We start from the raw sequence: 16,937 nt of genomic DNA, 5'->3' as shown, positions 1-16,937 counted from the left end.
GAAACTTGACGCATGACCCCGCGTTTCCGGTCTGACGCATTCGCGTGCGTATGAATGGAAGTCTATGGGAGGAAAAGCCCAGGGTGATCGCAGCTTCAGGCTGAAGACACAAAACAAACCCATCAGAGATTATTTTCCAAATGAGATGAGCAAAAACATCAGGAATGTGTGGCCAAACAACTGTGTGGAACATTCTTAAAAAGCTCAGCAACACCAAAAGACCCGGAAGACCACGGAAACAACTGTGGTGGACGACCATAGCAATTTTTTTCCCTAGTGAAGAAAACACCTTTTATAACAGTTGGTCAGATCAAGAACACTCTCAAGGAGGTATGCGTATGTGTGTCAGAGTCAACAATCGAGAGAAGACTACACCAGAGTGAATACAGAGGGTTCACCACAAAATGTAAACCATTGGTGTGCCTCAAAAACAGGAAGGACAGAATAAAAAAGCCTTCACAGTGCTGAACAACATGAGCCAGATGAGATCAAGATCAACTTGTACCAGAGTGATGGAAAGAGAAGAGTGTGGAGGAGGAAAGGAACTGCTCATGATACTAAGCAGTGAAGCATAATGGTGGTAGTGTCATGGCGTGGGCAAGTATGGCTGTCGATGGAACTGGCTCTCTTGTATTTATTGATGATGTGATGCTGACAAAGGCAGCAGGATGAGTTCTGAAGTGTTTCAGGCTGTATTTTCTGCTCATATTCAGCCAAATGCTTCAGAACTCATTGGACGACGCTTCACAGTGCAGACGGAGAATGACCCAAAGCAAACTGCAAAAGCAACCAAAGAGGTTTTGAGAGGAAAGAAGTGGAACGTCATGGAATGGCCAAGTCAATCACCTGACCTGAATCTGATTGAGCATGCATTTCACTTGCTGAAGACAAAACTGAAGCAAAAATGCCCCAAGAATAAGCAGGAACAGTGGCTGTAGAGACCTGGCAAAGCAGGTTAGATTTGCGTCGATGTCCAAATACTTATGGACCTGACTAAGTGTGTGTGTGTGTATATATATATATATATATATATATATATATATATATATATATAGATTCCGAATTACTTTAAGGGTGTACTCACACTATGTACAGTTGTCTTAAACCGGGCTGAAGCACGCTTGTCCCCCCTCCCATCTTCCCAGACGACCCGCACTCACATTGCATTTACGCCTAAGCTCGATTACGTCATCGATGATGCGCTGTTCAGTTTAAGAAGTGCTCTCGCTCCGCACAGTAGAGATTTCTTTAGTTATATCGTGTAAGTCGTTTGATAAGCAGTGAAAGTTTATATCATAAGTCATGAAGATGATGGCAAGATGAAAAAAAAATAATTAAACAATTTAAAGTATAAATTAATAAAGTTTAGAGATAATACTTTATTGTATTTTTTTCAGAGTGGAAAAAGGCGGAAATAACAAATCAATCAACAAAAATAATAAACAAACACAACAGTCTTTCAAATCCTCCAGCGGGATCAGAACGTATTATTATGTGGGCATCAAAATCAGTCCATAAATAATTTCAAAATGCAACAAAAATGGAGCTTTTAGGCAACAAAGAAAGGTTATCAACAACAAATAAAGGTTAATTTCTATTCAGTCATAAATGAAAGATCCTGTAAATGTGAGCAGTGAGCGTCTCTCCACCTCTAGCACACAAATACAACAGGTTAGCATGTTAAACTTCAGACAGAGATCCAATGAAGAACAAACACACACACACACGCACGCACGCACGCACGCACGCACACACACACACACACACACACACACACACACACACACACATCACAGTGTTCCACGGTTTTGGTCTTGTTGTTTTAATCCGCGAGGAGCTCATACAAGTCCGGCTCTGTTTTTTTTTAAAAGTCCTCCAGAGCTTTTCCTCTTCACACACAAACACACACACTGAAAACCCTGAGACTGAGCAGAAACTGAGCCCGCTGCAGAAATCCTCCTCATCACAGTGTTTCTGGCTGCTTCACCACACACACCCAAACGTTCCTCCATCAACACACACTCAGCGGAGAAGCAAAATGACTTCAAATATTAAAGACAATACTAATTATGTTTAAAACAAATATTGTTATGGCATTCAAATACAGTAATTCTCATGTAACTGCCGTAAATATCAGTAATAATTTTTATATTCACTAGTCATCAGTCATTAAGGAGTCTGTCAAGAGGACTCAAGTATGTGTGTGTGTGTGTGATTTCAATATTACTAATTGTGAGTTATAAATACACACATACACACACAAACTAAATTATTACAATTCAAAGTCTTTGTGACATTATTTAAGATACATTTAGACAGATTTCTTTTTTCATAGTAAAATTTTAATTACTTTAACCTTATGTGCTGTTAGGGATGTTTTCACACACACACTGAGGTGATTTCGGGTGTCTTAATTTGGCCATAACCTTCTCTCTGTTTTATCTAGCAGAGGTGACAAATCTTTTTTCGACACATATTTTAAGAAAATCCTTTTTAAAAAAAAAACTCAACGATACACTTTTGGCAAAATTGATTTGCCTTTTGTTATTTTGGGATGAAAGCATCCACTAAATTAAACTGCTGTAAAATGCATCAGATAAATATTTTTATTTATTTTTTTTTTTTTTTGCATAAATCTGTTAATCAACCTCAGTCCTGATCAAAATGACACGATTTTAACTCTTTAATTGGCAAATTCATAAATGATGTCACTGATTTGGTGAAAAACACATTTTTTTTAACCTGTTATCACATACTCGGACATGTGGAAGCAACATTGCCTTTAATGCATTGTTTTTGATTGATTTTTTTTTTTTTTTTTTCTCCTTAATGTACTATTAGTGGCTGTTTTGCCCCGTTGACTTCCATTATAACCACATTTTCTTGATTACAAAACCATGGCATCATATAATCATGCATTTTAAAATTTTGGTGGTTTTCCCTGTTGGGAAGAGGCCACATGTGTCATTTTTACAGTTGATTATCAGTTGGCAGCATTAACCCTTTAGATAGGCCAAAAAAGCTTAGTTTCTGGATTTTATATGGAGTGTAACAGCATATTAAACTGTGTGTGTGTGTGTGTGTGTGTGTATGTGGGTCTGTGAGTGTTTGAGAGTGTGAGAGTGATCTTTACGCAGTTACCTTGATGTGTCTGAGAAAAGCTAAATATGTATCTCAGCTCTCAGAACTACATGGAGTAAACAAAAACAAAGACTGTGCATTTATGCACCATCAAATGTGCTTATAATGGAAATCAATGGGGCACAAACAGTCACCAGCAGTAAATCAGGGAGACAAAATTAAGACTAACAATGGGACAAAGCCAATGTTGTTCCTAATCATTCACATGTCCAAGACTGTGGTAAAACGTAAACAAAAAATCCAGTCCACGATTTCTTTTATACTGAAAATACGTCATTGTGAGTGTGTTTTTACACCAAATCATTAGTGAATTTGCCAATTAAAGAGTTAATATCCTGTCATTTTCTAAACAATTTAGTAGTTTTGATCACGACTGAGGCTGATAAACAGAATTATGCAAAACAATGAGACAAAAATGATTAATATGATGCATTTTTAATTATTGTTTAATGTTTTCATCCTGAACATGACTAAAGGGCAGTACATTTAAACAGCGCACAAGGGTTAATATGCATCAAAATCATGAACCATGACTGAAATCATATCCAAATGGACAAAATAATAGAAAAATGCTCCTAAAATTGTCATCTTTATGCAAAAAAAAATAAAACATAAAAAAGTGTCTTGACATTTCAACCCAAAATGCAAAACAAATAAATACATAAATACAATATTTAGCATAAACAACGTACTGTAAGATTTAAAATCCAAACCAGTTTTGCTTCCAAGCTGAATGTGTATCGAACTCAAGGGAGTTTACTTTGAAACGAGGCCAAAAACACGGAGGAAATACACACTTTAAACGATCGTGAAGAACATTCAAAAACAACCCGGAATTCCAAATTCCAAAAACGACACTCAAACGTACCAATTTGGTATGGAATGTTTCCAATTTGGAATGCGGTTATTAAAGTGTTTGCATCATCATCACGGAGCGTCTGCATCTGCATCTGCAAACTCAATAGGCTGTGAAGCACAGTCGATATCAAACGGTCGATCTTTACACGGACTCTCATCGAAACTATTAGACCGAACAGCGCCGTTTCCTAACTCCGCCTCCGGCTCCGTTTCATATCCAGTGTCTCTGAGTGCACGGAGCGGATGAGCAGCGATCTGATTGGCTGGATCAGTTTTCTCCATCAGACCGGCTTCGCATGCAGCGTATTCGGCCTGCGGTTTTTTACTGGATCCGAGCAGAGCGGAGCGCAGCCGTAGACACGGAGCCGGCAGATACTGCATGTAGCAGTTATACAGGAGCGCGGCCAGAAACAGCAGGAAGAACAGCAGGAACAGAGCCAGCAGGGCGGCGCTGTTATCATGCTGGATGTATTTGGCAGAAGGATCTATCGTTTCAGTGCGTGCGGGCGAGTTACTGACCTCTGGAGGGATGTTGGATTTGGGTTTAATAGCAGAGGTTGGTGGAGTTGTTAGTGACGGGGCATCTGTAGGCGCTGACGTTAGTCCAGGCGTCACCGGGCTGTTATTATTATTAACACTATTACCTTCTGAGGTCGTAGTGGGCTCGCGGGTCAGCTGTGCAGATTTGCTCTCGGGAAGGTCTAAGCGCAGAATGTATCCGGACACCACACGGCTGAAGTTTTGTCCCGCGGCGGACTCGACGGACCAGCATTCGTAGCGTCCCGCGTCCTCCATAGTCACGCTGTACAGCAGTAAACCGCTCTCGGACATCAGGAGGAGGCGTGAGGAGGAGTCGCTGAGAAGCTGATTGTTGAGTTTCCACAAGACCTGAGCTCGGTTTGACTGAACTCGACACGGCAGGTCAGCTGAAGCACCCGGCTTCACCAACAGCAGCGGATAATCCTTCACTGCCAGAGGAGACACTGAGAGACAGACAACTTTCAGAATTAAAGAGACGATTCAGGCTATATCAAGATATTCCAAACCTTCTACTGAGCAACAGAAAAATATATTTAATCATTTATTTACTTATTTACTGATTCACTTAATATTGATATATATTTACATATTCATTTGCATATCTGTTATTTTATTTACGTATTTACTTACATATTCACTTATTTATGTATGTATTTGCATATTTATTTACTTATTTAGATTTGTATTTACATATTTATTTACATACACATTACTTATTTTCTTATTCTGTTATTTATTGACATATTTACTTATTATTTTAAATTTTATTTACATATACACTTATTTACATATTTATTTACCCTTTATTTTAATTACATATCTACATACATATTTACAAATTATCTGTTATTTTATTTACATGTTTACTTTTTTTATTCATTTACTTAATGTTGATATATTTACATATTCATTTACATATGTATGTATTTTTTTACATATTCACTTATTTACATATCTATTTACAAATTTACTTATGTACATATGTATTTACATATTTATTTACTTTTTTAACATATTTATTTAGATATGTATTTATGTATTTATTTATTTATTGAGATATGTATTTGCATATTTAATTACTGATTTAAATACATATTACTTATTCTCTTATTTATTTAATTTTTTTATTATTTTATTTACATATTCACTTATTTACATATTTATTGACTTATTATTTAAATGACATATTTACTTACATGATTACATATTATTTATTTACATATTTATATATTTACTTCCATATTTATTTACTTATTTACATACGTATTTAGATATGTATTTACATATTTATTTACTTATTTACTCATTCTCTTATGTATTTACATATGTACTCATTATTTTATTTACATATTCACTTTTTTCTATATTTATCTACCTAATAATTTAATTACATATTTATTTACATAATTACTTTGTTTAATATTTTATTTACATATTCACTTATTTACATGTTTATTTACTTATTATTTTACTTACAATTTTATTTACATATTTACTTATTATTTTATTTACATCTTCACTTATTTACATATTTATTCATTTTTATTTGAATTACATATTTACTTACAAATTTACATAAATTATTATTTTATGTACATATATACTTACATATTTATTTACATATGTTTTACATACATATTTACAAATTATTTATTTACATATTTATTTACATTTCATTTGCATATTTATTTATATATTTACATACATATTTACTCACTTACCTATTTGCTTATTTACTTATGTTTTAACCATATCATTTATTTTTATTAATAGAATTACACCATTTATTTTTTATGACAGTTGGTAAGATAATAGAGTAGATAATCAGGGTTATTCCAGCGAATATGGATTTAAAATTAAATGAAAACTTCAGTATTGTGTTGTTTTAAAAGTTCATGTGTTGTTGTTAGTCTCTTCCACTGCAGTTCACTCATGTAACTCATGTAAGTGTATTGAATACAAGTAACATTTACACAGTTACACACCTGGAGGACATATCCCAGCATCCCCTTTGAGGTTCTGAATCATCTTCCTGCAAAAACACACATAACACAGAGTAATCATCTGCCTGAAGGAGATAATGCTAACTGATCTGGAGTAAAATATTCCAGAAAAACCAAATGAACAACAATGAGAATGCATGTGATATGATCATCTGTAAATATATGAGAAATCATGGAGACAGACAGTCTGTGGTTAATGTTGATGTCTCACCGTGGATCAGCTTTGCTCTGGAAGATGTTCACACAGGCTTTGGATTGAGTGTACCAGGCGCAGTATGGGTCCCGGGCCAGAACACAGTCCACACAGGAGCCGTATTTCTGACAGAACGCTGTGGGTGACTGAACCACTCCTGAGTCTGAACCCGCATACAGAAACTGAGCCTGAGAGACAGAGAGAATCAAACCGTTCAGAACAATCCTGACCATGAAAGAGAGAATCAAACAGTTCAAATGATTCAAATGATCCTAAATATGAAAGAATGAATCAAACAGTTCAGAACAACAATGAATCTTAAAGAGTGAATCAAACAGTTCAGAACAATCCTGAGTCTGAATAAGTCAATCACACAGTTCAAAACAATGCTAAGTCTGAATAAGTGAATCAAACAGTTCGGAACAATATTGAGTCTGAATGAGTGAATCAAACAGCTCAGAACAATTCTCAGTCTGAATAAGTGGATCAAACAGTTCAGAACAATCCTAAGTCTGAATGAGTGAATCAAACAGTTTAGAACAATCATGAGTCTGAATGAGTGAATCAAACAGTTCAGAACAATCCTGAGTCTGAATAAGTGAATCAAACAGTTCAGAACAATCCTAAGTCTGAATAAGAGAATCAAACAGTTCAGAACAATATTGAGTCTGAATGAGTGAATCAAACAGTTCAGAACAATCCTGAGTCTGAATGAGTGAATCAAACAGTTCAGAACAATCCTGAGTCTGAATGAGTGAATCAAACAGTTCAGAACAATCCTGAATCTGAATGAGTGAATCAAACAGTTCAGAACAATCCTGAGTCTGAATGAGTGAATCAAACAGTTCAGAACAATCCTGAGTCTGAATGAGTGAATCAAACAGTTCAGAACAATCCTGAGTCTGAATGAGTGAATCAAACAGTTCAGAACAATCCTGAGTCTGAATGAGTGAATCAAACAGTTCAGAACAATCCTGAATCTGAATGAGTGAATCAAACAGTTCAGAACAATCCATGTGTGTCTGTAATATATGTGTGTATCTGTGCGTGTGTGTGTGTGCGTGCGTGTGTGTGTGTGTGCCTGCATGTGTGAGAAAGAAGAAACTGGAGCAGACTCTGTCAGACTGTGTGTCTCCATCAAATGGAAACTTCCCTCCTGCTGTGAAATCACAGTGAATAAAGCTGGTTCCTCTGGATCTGATTTCCCATGATTCAGCAGTGCTCAGACGCTCTGCTAGAAGAGAAGATGAAGTGTTTCTGGGTTTTGTACCTGGTCTGTGGAGAGCAGGAGTGTTTTGATGGGCTCTGAGTTCTTCAGTAGCTGAACCTCCTCCACCGTGTGAACCTCGTTCTCCAACACCACTGACTTATGCAGGAAACCTTTGTCTGAGAACACACACCGACAACACAGTCAGAGCACGAATAAAACACTCCATTAAACCTTGTTATAGAGCATCTTTTCAGATTTTATAGTACGTTTCCAATGATTTAAGACATTTGCAGACTCTAAGTTCACAGAACTCTCTCTGAAATACAATTATATGGAAATTTGTTCAGAAATACTTTTATGGAGGCATAATCATAATTTTTGTTTAAACACACACACACACACACACACACACACACACACACACACACACACACACACACACACACACACACACACACACACACATACAGAATACTTCCTGACAAAAGTCTTGTCGGCTATCCAAGTTTTAGGAGAAACAAATAATAAGTTGACTTCTAGTTGATCATTTGGTATGAGAAGTGTCTTATATGAAAGGTAAAGGCCTCTAGATGACGCTTATTTGACCACAATAAAATATGATCATGCCTTGATTTTGACTGATTTAATTTGGACAGTAAGGTCTGACTTTGTTCAGACAAAAGTCTCTTCACTGAACAGAAATAATGTCCAGTATAGAATATAAAGTCCTGCTGCAGTGGAGACAGAATGAATATTGTGTCTGACTCCATCATGAGCTTGGAGGACTGCATCCATACATCTCTGACATGACTCACATCACTGATTAATAAAGTCATCTGGAATGGTGAAGAAAGCGTTCCTGCAGGACTCCCAGAAGTCATCAAGATTCTTTGGATTTATCTTTAATGCCTCCTCCATCTTACCTCAGACATGCTCAATAATGTTCATATCTGGCGACTGGGCTGGCCAATATCGAAACACCTTGACCTTCTTTGCGTTCAGGAACTTTGATGAGGAGGCTGAAGTATTAGAAAGAGCGCTATCCTGCTGAAGAATTTGCTGAAGAACCGGACTCCTCCAGCCCAAGACTGCGCTTTGAAATTTTGTCCATAAAAATGATGAACAGAACTGGTGACCGAGTGACTGGAGTCCAACATGCACTGGAAACAAGTCTGACTTATTGCTGGCAATGCGAACCAAACTCCTACTCTGTTCATACAAGGACAAGACGGCATTTAAAAGAGCGCCTCTGACTCCGTACTCCCAGAGCCTCCTCCACAGAATGCCACGAGGGACACGCTCGAATGCCTTCTCCAAGTCCACAAAACCGATTTGGGCTGGTTGGGAATACTCCCATGAACCCTCGAGCACGCTGGTGAGGGTATAGAGCTGGTCCAGGGTGCCACGGACTGGACGAAAACCGCATTGTTTCTCCTGGATCTTAGGTTCAACCCCAGTTGTTTCTGGCTTGTGTTAGTGTATCTATATACAGTTTTATCATTTTTTTTATAACTTTTTTCTTCCTCTTTCAATATTTTTTCAAATGATGTTTAAGAGATTCAGGAATTTTTCACAGTATTTCTGATATTATTATTAATTTGTTAATATTTTTTTATTTTGTCTAGAATAAAAGCAGTTTGTAATTTTTTTTAAAAGCATTTTAAGGTCAATATTATTAGCCCCCTTAAGCTATATTTGGATTGTCTACAGAACAAAGCACTGTTATACAATGATTTGCCTAATTACACTAACTTTACCCTTATGAACCTTGTTAAGCCTTTAAATGTCACTTTAAGCTGAACACTAGTGTCTTGACACTTATCTAGTCAAATATTATGGAAAGTGACTGACCGGTGGCTGTGAAAATGACGTGGTGTATGCTGTTGTCGAGCGCTTGCACCCTCTGCACGGCGATCTGTGTGTAGTTCACATCTTTAGTGATGAGGCGAGGGCCGTTTCCTATGGGCAGCACCGGGTCCTCCAGCAGCGGATGATCCCTCACAAACTGAAGCGTCTTATCAGGCAGATGAAGAGACGAGCTCATGTTCTGCTGACGGTTCATGTTATTGATGCACTGAAACACAAAGAAATGAATGATTCAGAAAGCTGACTGCCTGGCTGATTGAGGAATATGAATGAATCAATCTGTCTTTCTTTACGTCTATCTATCCTTCTATCTATCCATTTGTCTGTCTGTCTGTCCGTCCATCCATCTTTCTTTCCATCTATCTATCAATCTATCCCTCTGTCCATCTGTCTATCCTTCTATCCATCTGTCTGTCCTTGTGTCTATGTATACTATCTACCTGTCTGCCCGTCTGTCTGTCTATCTATCTGTCCATCTGTCTATCCTTCTATCCATCTGTCTATTTATCTTTCTATATCTCCATCTGTCTATCCTTGTATCTATCCGTCCATCTGTCTGTCTTTCTATCCTTCTATATATCCGTCTATCTACCCATGTCCATCTATCTTATCTTCTATCCATCTATCTATCCATCTATCTATCTATCTATCTATCTATCTATCTATCTATCTATCTATCTATCTATCTATCTATCTATCTATCTATCTATCTATCTATCTATCTATCTATCTATCTATCTATCTATCTATCTATCTATCTATCTATCTATCTATTTATCTATCTATCTATCTATCTATCTATCTATCTATCTGTCTGTCTGTCTGTCTGTCTGTCTGTCTGTCTGTCTGTCTGTCTGTACGTCTGTCTGTATGTCCGTCGGTCCGTCTGTCTGTCTGTCTATCTGTCTATACTTACTCTGACTCCATCTATACTTCTATCCGGCTGTCCGTCTATCTATCCTTCTATCCATCTGTCTGTCCATCCATCTGACTATCTATCCGTTCAAAACTATCAGACCAAACTCATATATACGCATTATAATTATTATAATATAATTTAGTTTATTTAATTGTATTTTATGTTTTTATATATACATTAAATAAATAAAATTTGTGCTTTTATTTTTCTATAAAAGTTATTTTATTAAATATAATACTAATTAAATTATTGTTTTCACATCTAATAATTTCAACAAATGTTATTATTAATTTTAAACTGTAATTGATTTCAATGAAATATTTACATTTCTTAATATATAGTAACTCAATTTGATATATGGTGACACCCCCCCCCCCCCCTCCATTTATCTACTATATAATTATTTAAATATTTTCTACTTTTTATTTACATGACTAATCCTTCTCTCCTCCTCTAATCTAATCTTGACACCTAAACACACCACAAAGCCATGTTTTGGAGAAACACTCACCGCTCCAGGTCTGGGACTGGGCGGCGCTCCATTAAAGCGGACCCACTTTGTGTGGGACTGTTCAACCGTGACCTTCTGCATGTACTTTCCTCTGGAGAAAACCTCATGCACTGAGCTCATGTTATACGCACAGACCGCCGACAGACCTACATTCCCCCTGAAACACACAAACAAGCAAACTTCTGGTCAAAATACCCACATTTGCATACTGAATTATCTGATTTTGATGTGCAGTCAGAAGATTTTATGACTCATTGTGGAAAATGATGAATGAAACTGGAACAAGTGGTTTTAAATACCACACAAGCTAAAAACAATTACTGTTGACACACTCAAGTCTACAACATGAGTAAACTAGAAGCTAAAGTAAACTTTGATGGCTTGAGAAAGCCAACTTGACTGCACTTGGACTCAAAGGCAGCTGACAGGAAGCACAGCGTTGCTAAGTGGTTGCTAGGGTGTTGCTAATTTACTGCTAGGGGTGGCTAGGGTGTTGCTGGGCAGTTGCTAGGATACTCTGGATTATTATTAGGCAAGCGCATGTTTAATCAAAACTTTTCTAGCGTTTTATAACAATTAGCTAATCATTATTAGCATGGAGCTAATCACTGCTAGCATGTTTATCATACAGGAAGTCCCGTTTGCTAGCATGAGCCAAAAGAGCCAATCCCTGTGTCTCTACAATGTTCTGATGCTGAGATAACGGTGTTGTTAAATGGTTGCTAGGTTAGACTTTTTTGTTGCTATGCGTCGATTGACAATTTAGAGCGATGATAAATTAAAACTTTTTGCCAATTGGAAAGATATGTGTTGCTAGGCAGTTGTAAGGGTACCCTGGGTTGTTACTAGCCAAACCTCATTTACACGTTTGATCAAATCTTAATACTTAGCAAGCATTTCTAGCAGGTTACAGAACTTATCTAACCATTATTAGCATGGAGCTAATCACTGCTAGCATGTGTAACACAAGAAGCCCTGTTTGCTAGCATGAGCCAAACAAGCCAATCCATGTGTCACTAAAATGCTCTGATGCTGAGATATCACTGTTGTTAAATGGTTGCTAGGTTCATCTGATTTGTTGCTATGAGTCTATTGGCAGCCTTAAGTGGTGATACATCAAAGCTTCTTGCCAATATGAGTGATAGAAATTAACCATGATATCTAGGCGTTGCTAGGTGGTTGCTATGGTGTTCTGAGTGATTGCAAGGGTGTGCTGGGTTATTACTAGCCAAGCCTCATTTACGGGTTTGATGAAATCTTTAACATTTCCTGCATGTTATAGACTCAGCAAAAGATTATTAGCATGCAGCTAATCACTGCTAGCATGTGTGACATACAGGAAGTCCTGTTTGCTAGCATAAGCCAAACAAGCCAATTTCCATGTCTCTACGATACTCTGATGCTGAGATATCGCTGTTGTTAAATGGTTGCTAGGTTAGGCTGTTTTGTTGCTATGCATCGGTTGACAGCTTAGAGTGGTGATACCAGAAATCTTTTTGCCAATATGAATGATATAAATCAACCCTGATGTCTAGCCGTTGCTAGGTGGTTGCTATTGTGTTCTGAGTGGTTGCTAGGGTATGCTGGTTTGTTACTAGTCAAGCTTCATTTACACGTTTGATTAAATCTCATTACTTAGCATGCATTTCTAGCATGTTATAGCACTTAGATAATCATTATTAGCATGTAGCTAATCACTGCTAGCATGTGTAACATACAGTAAAGCAGGTCGCACACTAGAAGCGCCGCTCGGCGGCGCGCCTTTTAGAATTCTAAACATACGTTTCTATCAGGATACACACACCGGCGCCGCAAGTCGGCGGCTGTCGGCGGCGCCCGTCCACGGCTCAGGACGCAGTTCATTTTTCAGCCGCGCCACAGAGCGCCATCTGATTAGTTTCATGTTAAATATCATTCGAATGTGCGCGTCTGGTGTGCGATACTTTAATCTGTCATGTACGCGCCGTGTCGACCTGCTTAAGTCCCTTTGGCTAGCATGAGCCAAACGAGCCAATCCCAGTGTCTTTACGATGTTCTGATGCTAAAATATTGCTGTTGTTAAATGGTTGCTAGGTTTGTCTGTTTTGTTGCTATGTAGTCGACTGACAGCTTAGAGTGATAATACATCAATAATAATAATAATATTTTCAAATATTATGTTGACTTTCTTGGGTGACACAGTGACGCAGTGGGTAGCACTATGGCCACACAGCAACAAAGTCGCTGGTTCGAGTCCTGATGGAGTCAGTTGGGATTTCCGTGTGGAGCTTGCATGTTCTCCCCGTGTTGGCATAGGATAACGGAGGGGTTGGGGAGTCTCGGAAGAAAGTGAAGAGGGTTAGGGAGTCGCAGAAGAAAGTGAAAGTGAACAGTGGACGGGGAAGGAGGGCGGTTGAGGAGGGGGATTGGTAAAATGATGAAATTTCAGAGGTGCCGGATCTGAATCACCATGTTTCTGCACAAATTAAGCCGTGATTTACACACACACATGCATAGATACACACACACACACACGCGCTGAACTGCCTTAACCCTTTGTGGCATAGATTCAGCAAGTTACTGCAAATATTCCTCAGAGATTTTGCTCCATATTGACATGATAGCATCACACAGTTGCTGCAGATTTGTCGGCTGCACATTCATGATGCCAATCTCCCATTCCACCACATCCCAAATCTGCTCTATTGGATTGAGCTCTGGTGACTGTGGAGGCTATTTGAGTACAGTGAACTCATTATCATATTCAGGAAACCAGTCTGAGATGATTCATGCTTTATGACATGGTGCGTTATCCTGCTGGAAGTAGCCATCAGAAGATGGAGACACTGTGGTCATAAAGGGTTGGACATGGTCAGCAACAATACTCAGGTAGGCTGTGGTGTTAACATGATGCTCAATTGGTACTAATGGGCCTAAAGTGTGCCAAGAAAATCTCCCCCACACCATTACACCACCAGCAGCAGCCTGAACCGTTGATACAAGGCAGGATGGATCCATGCTTTCATGTTGTTGAGGCCAAATTCTGACCCGACCATCTGAATGTGTCAGCAGAAATGGAGACTCATCAGAGCAGGCAACGTTTCTCCAATCTTCTATTGTCCAGTTTTGGTGAGCCTGTGTGAATTGTAGCCTCAGTTTCCTGTTCTTAGCTGACAGGAGCGGCACTTGGTGTGGTCTTCTGCTGCTGTAGCCCATCTGCCTCAAGGTTGGACGTGTTGTGTGTTCAGAGATGCTCTTCTGCAGAGCTCGGTTGTAACGAGTGCTTATTTGAGTTACTGTTGCCTTTCTATAGGCTGGAACCAGCTCACTCATTCACTCACTCTCTTACACACATGCATACATATAACTTGCACACACAAACACTCACAAATTCTCACCACTGACATTTTCTTGTATCTGACAAAGTACACTGCTTAACAGAAACATTAGCAAAACACTTTTGCACTATATTTTTGGAAGCTTGGGTAACCACACACACTCACACACGCTATTTCTCACCACTGAGAAGTGAAAACCCCGTAGATGACGGTGTCTCTCCAGTGTGGGGCTTTTAAAATAAACACATCATGAACCACATTGAAGACAAAGTTCAGCTCCGGCATTGAGCAAACCAGCTTGGCCTTCAGAAACGACGTCCACTTCTTCTGCAGGGTCCGCTGGCCACCCAGATCCCCCTGATAAAGCGAGAGCAAACAAACACTTTAGACAAAACCCTGAGGTTAAAAAACATGCGAGTGGAACGAAAAGTCACTGAACACTGGAGTAATGATGCTGCAAATTCAGCTTTGAATCACAGAAATAAATAAGATTTTACAATATATTCAGCAAGAAAACAGACATTTTGAACTGAAATAATATTTTAAAACGTTTTGGACACATTAAATATAGCATTTTTCATAGTATTTCTCACTTTATCAGGAGAACGTCTTATTTTTTTAGTGTGTATTGAAATAAAAACATCATTTGTTTTAACAATGCAAAAACTGCTGAGGTCAATATTATTAGCCCCCCTAAAGAAATAGAAATATTCCTATTGTTTTTTGTACTGTATTTTGGGTTAGACAAAATGTATTTAATAAAGTGATGTTTAATAGACAGCAAGGACATTTTCCACAGTATTTCCCATTATATTTTTCTTCTGGAGAAATTCACTGAAGAAAATCTTATTGCTTTTAGTCTGTATTTTAATAAAAATAATATTTAAATCCATTTAAAACCACTAAGGTCAATATTATTATCCCCCTTAAGAAATATATGTAATTATTCATGGTTTTTCTGTATTTTAGGTCAGATTAAATATATTTAATAAATTGATGTTTACAAAGCAAGAACATTTTTCACAGTATTTTCCATTGTATATTCTCTTCAGGAAAAAAAAAAAAAACTTATTTAATTTAGTTTAACTTGCAATATATATATATATATATATATATATATATATATATATATATATATATATATATATATATATATATATATATATATATATATATATATTTTTACAACTCGTATACCTTATATTACCTGCTAGTAATATACCATTGTTTGTACACCAAATAAACCATTGCAAAATACCATTGTTTCGTATATGTTAAAAATTCCTTCAAAAAAATAAAGACAGTTTAAAAATCTATTTTTAATGGTTTTTACTGTATTTTTGGTCAGATTAAATATATTTAATAAAGTGCTGTTTAACAGAGAAAGCACATTTTTCACAGTATTTCCTATAATTGTTTTCTTCAGTAGAAAAACTTAAGTTTGTTTTGTAATAAAAAAAATATCTAAAACTTACATACCTTGTATCACCTGCTAGTAACATACCAGTCTTTTTTAACACCAAATATACCATTGTTTTGTACACGTTAAAAGTTCCGAAAAAACTAATAGAGTGTTTAAAAACTTTTTTAAAATGCAGTTGTCAATATTATTAGCCCACTTATAGAAATAGATAGTTATTAACACTTGTGAAAATACTACTGTATTTCTGGTCATATTACATATATTTAATAAAATAATGTTTAACAAAGCAAGAGCATTTTGTTTTACATTATTTTTTATTTTATTTTTTCTTCTGGAGAAAATCTTAAGTTTGTTTTGAATAAAAACATTTAAAAAATAAAAACTGCAGTGGTCAATGTTACTAGCCCCTTTAATAAAAAAAAAAAAATATATATATATATATATATATATATATATATATATATATATATATATATATATATATATATATATGTAGTGTATTTGAATAAAAATATAATTTAAATATTTTGTCAATATTATGACCACCCTTAAGTTGTTAATGTTTTTACTGTATTTTTGGTCAGATTAAATATATTTAATAAAATGCTATTTAACAGAGAAAGCACATTTATCATAAAATTTCCCATCATATTTTTCTTCTGGAAAAAAATCTTTTTTTAATAATTGTTTTTTTCAATTTGCTACAAAATAAACTCCTGTTGTCCAATGACTTGCTTAATTTAAAAGAATTAAGATGAAATTACTTATTTAGAATATTTTATGATTTATATAATGTTTAATGTGTGTTGAAAGAAAACAATTTCTCCTTTAAACAGTACTCATATAATATTTAAAAATGTATTATTTTCAAAGGTAGGCTAATAATTTTGACTTCAACAGTACATGTGTATATGTATAAAATGTAAACAAAGTAAATCATCTGGCTATGTTTATAT

At 36.5% G+C, this 16,937-nt stretch overlaps 1 protein-coding gene across 15 annotated transcripts in view; it reads right to left on the bottom strand.

Moving 5' to 3' along the window:
* sema4d (sema domain, immunoglobulin domain (Ig), transmembrane domain (TM) and short cytoplasmic domain, (semaphorin) 4D) overlaps positions 1-16,937 on the bottom strand; it is a 154,047-nt gene that overhangs the window by 13,563 nt on the left and 123,547 nt on the right. For 6 of the 15 annotated variants that reach the window (XM_073935685.1, XM_073935682.1, XM_073935684.1 and 3 more), the window contains 7 exons: positions 14,740-14,915; positions 11,242-11,398; positions 9,797-10,019; positions 8,006-8,121; positions 6,754-6,923; positions 6,525-6,571; positions 4,644-4,982 (listed from right to left, as the gene is read on the bottom strand). In XM_073935685.1, coding sequence (XP_073791786.1) covers positions 4,644-4,982; positions 6,525-6,571; positions 6,754-6,923; positions 8,006-8,121; positions 9,797-10,019; positions 11,242-11,398; positions 14,740-14,915 — 1,228 coding nt within the window. Of the gene's footprint in view, positions 1-1,359; positions 4,983-6,524; positions 6,572-6,753; positions 6,924-8,005; positions 8,122-9,796; positions 10,020-11,241; positions 11,399-14,739; positions 14,916-16,937 lie in introns of those variants that run through there. The other 9 variants (XM_073935679.1, XM_073935676.1, XM_073935678.1 and 6 more) reach the window with 3 other exon arrangements.

The sequence above is a fragment of the Danio rerio genome, chromosome 21 (genome assembly GCF_049306965.1).
Source record: "Danio rerio strain Tuebingen ecotype United States chromosome 21, GRCz12tu, whole genome shotgun sequence".
NCBI lineage: Eukaryota > Metazoa > Chordata > Actinopteri > Cypriniformes > Danionidae > Danio > Danio rerio.
Note: the sequence above shows the minus strand (reverse complement) of the source record. Positions and strands in the feature narration are given on the sequence as shown.